Raw genomic sequence first — 6,992 nt, forward strand, 5'->3', positions numbered from 1 at the left:
CCATGTAGCTGCTCTTCTGTTCTCGATAATGGCAGCCGTGGAAGTCAGAGATTCCACTACAGCAACAGAGGGTCCCTGTAAATGGAAGCCACCATTGACGAGCAAAACTGTTCATTACAAGGAGGTCAGCGACATCAACTTCACCTCAAAGAAATTGGCAGCGCGGAAGCTGATGGATACTTAAGAGAGTGTAGCTACACCAACTGTGCGCAGAGCAAACATTACAAAAGCTACACATTCCGACTTCCTTGCATTCTGCGAACAGGCAAGTAAGCTAAGTAGAAAACAGGCTCTACTATCTGTGGTTGAGCCGTACGCAAACGGTTTTATCCCCACCGCTGATGCAAAGGACCTGCCCACACCTCTTACAGATCTGCGAAACCCTGGGTTGATTGGCAAGGACATTGAAACTGTGAAAAAACAATGTGAGGATCTAACAATTGTCTGTTCTTCCATTCAAGCAGCTAACGTGGAAGAAGAGACAAGAGGCCAGGCCAAATCTTCGCTTTGGTTTCAATTCAGAGCTGGTTGTATCACAGCTTCAAAAGCAAAAGCTGTCTGCAGCACCAACCCAGTGAAACCATCGGCAAGTTTGGTGAAAGGGATTTGCTATCCAGAAATCAACAGCTTCCAGACCGCAGCGACAAAGTGGGGGAAAGACCACGAAGAAATGGCTCGAAATCGCCTAATGGAAAGTTTGGTGGCTGACCACGAAGGTATGGCGATGATGGACAGCGGACTTTTCATCAGCCCTGAAAAACCATTTCTAGGTGCCTCCCCTGATGAAATAGTTTCATGCCTTTGTTGCGGGTCTGCTTGTGTAGAAATTAAATGTCCATTTAATATAAGGTCTGAATGTATACAAGAAAACAACTGCAAGTTCTTATCAAGTGATGATGGTAAATTCAGCTTAAATAAAGCCCATGCATACTACTACCAAGTCCAGTTGCAAATGGGCATTACAAATAAAGACATGACTTATTTTGTTGTCTGGACAACAAAGGACATTTTTGTGGAAAAAATAGCGTTCGACAGGATGTTATTTGATGAAATATGTGCCAAATCTGAACTGTTTTTCAAGAATGCCATTTTGCCAGAGTTAGTTGGCAAGGTTTTCACAACTCTGCAACATGACACCGTCACGGTTCCAGTACCCATTTATGCAGCACGATCGCCACTGAAGGACAAACAGACTGATCAAAGTGAAGAATTATACTGCATATGCATCCAAGTGGAGTTTGGTCGAATGATTGGCTGTGACAATAGCGCATGTGACATTGAATGGTTTCACTATGGGTGTGTAAACATTGAATCTGCCCCCAAAGAAAAATGGTACTGCCCTGTTTGTCGGCAGTTACCAATGTTTAAGAGGCATCGTGTCATGAAGGATTAGTTGTGTGTTGTTAAGTCCAGTCATGTACACCAATGTAACAACTAGTACAGGAATTAATTTATAAATTAATTTAACTTTCATTTCTGAAAATTTCAAATGTAAAAGTTTCATATCTTAATGCTTTGCTAGTCTTTTTCACTGGGCATAATGCATGTGAGTAAAGTGTCATCCCAGATGAGCCTGTGCAGTCCACACAAGCTAATCAGGGACGACACTTTCCATCTAAACTTGATTTTCGGTAAGGGGAGACTTCCTTGAAACTAAAAATAGCATTAAAGCGGAAAGTGTCGTCCCTGATAAGCCTGTGTGCACTGCACAGGCTTATCTGGGAAGACACTATGCACATGCATTAAGCCCAATTTTCTCAGAACAAGACAAAATGGTTCTATCGATACATTTTAAATTGCATTTATGTTCTGCAACTAATTGAATGAAGATTTTTATTCATTTAAATGTTAGATTGTGTTACTGTTGTTGTTGTTACAGATTATGTCAGGTAAATAAAATAAAATGCATTCAATTGAAGTTTATTGTTTAGGATTTTTGAGAATTGACTGAATAAACAAACTTTTAGTGTTCTTTAATCAGGCTTTATTGCTTGTCATCAATTAACACACACAAAAAAACACAAAGTAATTCAAAAAAGTACAAACACATGCATAGCAAATACATAGCCTTGATTTGGCTACAAAACCAAATAAAGTTCTTCAGTTGAAATCAATGATGAATTCATTCAAATTCACCAAAGCACAACAAATGTGTGCAATTTTGTCAATCATGGTGAAATTGTTCTCATCTTTGAACATTAAAAATCGTATAGGTACTGTGCCATTTAAAAACGTGTATTTTTGACGGACAGTTCCTATCACTCTCTCAACATGAATCCTCACATTCGCCAACTTTCGTGTGGATTTGAGGTCAGCAGCCGTCGGCTGATTTCTTCCTTTAGTGAAGTCTGGTATGTTAACGCTCGCTGCAAGTGAGCCAACACTAGAACTTATGTCAAAACCTCTGTCTGCTAGAATGAGGTCACTGGGGAGAATATTGTTTAGGTAGCCGCAGTGCACTGTAATGAACTTGTCACTCGTTCTTCCACCCCAGGCTTTAGAAATAAAGGACACTGTACCCTGTGGTGTTATTCCTATTAAGAATTTGACAGTATGGTGATGTTTATATGCACTAAAACATTCGGCAGCAGCCTCCAAGTTAGATGGTCTTTCTATAAAAACCTCAAAACAGTCAATAATCGACACAACTTTACGTCCAAAATTCTTCCGGAATTGCATTGGCATTGTCTTTTGCACAGTTTCTCGTTGTGGCCAGTGTACCATCGGATTTCATTTGTAATACATTACGGTTATCACACTTGAAAAAATGCGGGAAACTGTTGATTGTGACAAACCAAATTCATAGGCCAGGAACATAACTGACAAATTCAGCCTTAACCACATGAGAGTCAAAGAAAATGTTCTAAATTGACTGAGCACAAGTGATAAAGGTAGATAAGGTGACAAGTACTGAAACAAGAGCATCAGCATTTCATAAGATGACAACCCAGTCAAATGCTTCACTTTGTCATCCTTCCCTTCAAAGTCTTTTTCTGAATATTTGTCAGACAACTGATTCTTCAGGTGCTGGTTTTCGGCACGAAGCGCACTTATCTCATACTCCATACCCTGCAGGCATTGGTTGTTAACATCTGTCTGCGTCGCTGCATTGTTCGCCTCATCGGAAATGTCGTCAAGTACATCCGGATGGGCTGAAATATTTATAAGGTATCTAAATATCTACTGGTATAAGAACACAGGGCATTCCGGTATGTTGCAAATGATTGAAAAAGTTGCAAATGATTGAAAAATTTGCAATAATTTATTTACAGGAATACAAAGCTGAAAATAACTGAAATGTGATAGGTGAATGGTATTAATATAGTTCATGCAAGTCCATAACTATAATTCTAAGAAATGTAATGCACATTACGACATATTACCTAGACTTGCAAACTGTGACATGTCAAGTTTTCTCTGTGCACGTTCCATGTGACGGTTGTAGCGCGATAATGCAGGTGTCGTTGATGTAGAAGCCATCACAGGTGGTGGCGTTTGGATGCTTCTGGAAGTTCTGAGATTTAGGGATGGAGCCCAATCAGGATTTAGACGATCATGCATCTCTGCCTTCTTTCCTGAACACATACAATGTAGACACTCATTAAAACACATTAACTAAATACTTAACACTTAGATCTATATGAATAACAATAAAATAATGATTCTAATAGTATTAGTAATACGTTTTGCCAGTCATGATTGATTGTATTATTTGGTGAAGAGAACAATACAAAAACTAATGACGTTATGTTCGCGGGGTGTAATCTCAAATAGATTAGCTTATAATTTATTTTACCATCCATATATAGAAACAATTTGTGATAAAAGCTTAAAAGTTACCTTTGACAAAATGTGCCGATCAAACTCGAACATTGTCGATGTTTTTGTTTTCAAAACTCTGACCGAGTTTTGCCAACCATTCTTGTCTACGATCCGCTGTTAGTTTTTCCCAATCTTCTCCCTGATTCTTTATTATCGCTGGTATTCTGTAATAATGCAGATCCTTTTCATGGTCCTTACTATTTGAACACCCAATAATAGAACACTTTATCACCATTTTGTCATTTTCAACGCACCGATATTGATCAAATGACAGCTCCTTTGTGCTCGACAACTGAACCATAAAATGTTCAGTGCGCATGTGCCTCCAAAATGGCTGCCGGGTAAATATTACGTAACGTGAAATTCGTCTATTGTTCGGCAAAAGCCATAAAGTCTTCTGCTGTCGCTTCAGGCACATTTTTTGACTTTTTGAGTGGGGTCTCTGATATAGTAGGTGTTGAGGCACACAAAGATTCTAGTTTTTGATCTCACTGCTTCTTTGCTGTTTTTGCTGACACAAAGTCAATGTCCCTCACCTCCTGATATGACACAGACTTGCAATCTGATGGCAAAAGCCAGTAAGCCTTAGACTCTGTCACAGTTTTCGCGTCACATACTTTAACTGTAGCTTCAATGGCAAATAGAAGTGACGCCACATGTGTACATGCCTTGCCCAGTCCAGCCATGCAGTTGCAGTGGCAAGAAACAATGTTCCCGTCTTTAGTGGCGATAATCCAGGGTCTTAAAGGCTTCTCCCGCATTCTCTGTGAGTGGAGAACCTGGAATTTACAAGCACATTCATGTACATAATTATTATAATATAGCGATAAACATGTAGTTAATAAGGAAGCTTTTAAATTTGAGTACATTGCCGTGATATTATGCACGTTTGGAGAGCATATGCATGCGCAATCATGTAACCAAGAAGGATGTTAGACCATTTAAGGCATAAACGTGTCAGAATTATTTTTTGTGTGTAAAGTTTAAAGGCAGTCATCGATCAACACTTTTCCAGGCAGACTACTGTGGCACTTCAGCAAATGCTTAAATCACCAACAAAGAGTCATTATTGACATGAAAGAAAATTAATTTTGAACAATATAGAAATTAAGAATGTTAGTTCAAAACAATAAATACCTTTGCCATTACAATCACATGCTGTCCATGTACAATCCCGACTTTATCACAGACTCATCCGCACACAAACTGGTTGTAAGCCTCTAAAGACTTGTAAGCTTTTAATCATCCTTGGTGTATGGACTTGGTGTGAATAATAAATAATTCACTATGTCTGCTTACGTGATTTTCGGCAACACATTAACATCTTGTGTCCAACTCAATTTTTCATCGTACGGATCAAGTCCACCGACAATCGATAATTTCCCTTCATATCGCTGTTTTTCATCATTAGTCAGTCCATCTTTGTATGCAATCGATTTCTGCAGATTGGCGAATGCGGGCGGGCGGGCGGAACAAGCTTGTCCGGGCCATAACTATGTCGTTCATTGTCAGATTTTAAAATCATTTGGCACATTTGTTCACCATCATTGGACGGTGTGTCGCGCGAAATAATTACGTCGATATCTCCAAGGTCAAGGTCACACTTTGAGTTCAAAGGTCAAAAATGGCCATAAATGAGCTTGTCCTGGCCATAACTATGTCATTCATTGTGAGATTTTAATATCATTTGGCGCATTTGTTCACCATCATGGGACGGTGTGTCGCACGAAAGAATCACGTCAATATCTCCAATGTCAAGGTCGCCACGACTAAAAATGGATTTTTTTTTAAAACAAACTTACAAAGGGGGTTAATTTTGTTTGTTCATTTCAAAAGTTCAGTTTGAGTTTTCTACCTTTATCAGATTTTTTTTTCACAATGAAAACCTGGTTTTGTGACAATTTTGTCCCTTGTCTTTTGATATTTTAACGCAACATATAACCCTCTATATTTGTTATTTGTTTATCGACAATAAAAGAACGCTTTGAAAATTTCAAGACTGCCTCCAATATGGCGGACGTGACGGTGTCAGGGTAAAAATCTCCTTTTCCTGGAATCCCTCTATTAAAAGCTGCTGCAGACTTTAATTAAGAATTTAGGATACATGTACATTTCAATGATTATGTCCCAACTTGACCATTTAACACCCTACCATAGGTTATTGCAGTGGAAGGCTACTATGTTTCTGTTTGTCGCCTATCCCAGTCTGACAACTTATCTATATGTCTTATACTATATGTGTTGCCTAATACTATTCTTCTACTGCTAACATACGCTTCAATAACACATAAAATGAAAACTACTGACTATTTACAATTTTATATCCAGCCATCTTAACTAAAGTTAATTTTGAGTCTTAATTTGGTGTCCCTGGCTTGTCTTGCGTTGATCTCCGCGTTGATCTCCAGAATGCGCACTCTCTGCCATCTTCGCAATGTTAATAAGTTCATCCATCGATTTTGGCTCCTCTATCAACACATGGCTGTTGATTTGTTTGCCCAGGCCATGAACCGCCTGGTCTATGATTTCATTGTCTGTCTTCCCTAATATGCGCCCACACGTTTGCACTTCTTCTATGTATTGTTGAACATTTTGACACCCTTGTGTCAATCCAACAAATGTCTCATATATTTTAGTACTGTTGGCATTTGTGTCAAATCCTGTTAAAAATGCCTGTTTAATTAGTCCATAATCATTTTTGGTCTCCTCGGATAAGTTCATGTACCAATTTTCAGCTTCTTTAGGCATGGACATGCACAACTGTACACATTTTTGTTCGTCATTCCATTTATTCATTTTTGCTAATGCTTCCAGTTTTTGTATGTAAAATTTGGCACTTTCGCCAATTTCAAATTCTGGAACATTATCACTTATGTTTCCTCGAGGCATTTTGAAATCTACAATGTCACCTATACAAATACACCAGTCTTGATTAATTAATTATCCGAAATTCTACCCACTTAGCAGTCGAAATGATACCCTGATTCTCCAACATTTTGTCACAGGACGCCATTTATGCTATTGTTGAAGTGGTGTAATAACAATTAAATCAAAGTTCTATTTTTATATTTTATTTCCAATGTACTCAACTAATCTTGTATGTGTCCACATTAGTAAAAATCTATTAATTGCTACTCGCTTTCACGCATCCAGTTCTTAACCTTCCTAAA

The 6,992-nt window shown here is 38.5% G+C and overlaps 1 protein-coding gene across 1 annotated transcript; it reads right to left on the minus strand.

Moving 5' to 3' along the window:
* Positions 1-2,503: 2,503 nt before the first annotated feature.
* On the minus strand, positions 2,504-3,565 carry LOC127844609 (uncharacterized). The gene is made up of 2 exons (XM_052375011.1): positions 3,384-3,565; positions 2,504-3,152 (listed from the first exon to the last, which is right to left on the minus strand). The coding sequence occupies exons 1-2, from the start codon at positions 3,559-3,561 to the stop codon at positions 2,731-2,733; spliced, it is 600 nt and encodes a 199-aa protein (XP_052230971.1). The 5' UTR covers positions 3,562-3,565; the 3' UTR covers positions 2,504-2,730.
* Between the last annotated feature and the right edge of the window lie 3,427 nt (positions 3,566-6,992).

This window comes from Dreissena polymorpha, chromosome 9 (assembly GCF_020536995.1).
Source record: "Dreissena polymorpha isolate Duluth1 chromosome 9, UMN_Dpol_1.0, whole genome shotgun sequence".
In the NCBI taxonomy this organism is placed as follows: Eukaryota; Metazoa; Mollusca; class Bivalvia; order Myida; family Dreissenidae; genus Dreissena; species Dreissena polymorpha.

Bases quoted from the DNA above. Each gene is read 5' to 3' on its own strand.
- LOC127844609 (XM_052375011.1), bottom strand. From the start codon at position 3,561: ATGCATGATCGTCTAAATCCTGATTGGGCTCCATCCCTAAATCTCAGA. The intron at 3,153-3,383 runs GTAATATGTCGT...TAAATATTTCAG, and splicing joins GTCACAGTTTGCAAGTCTAG to CCCATCCGGATGTACTTGAC.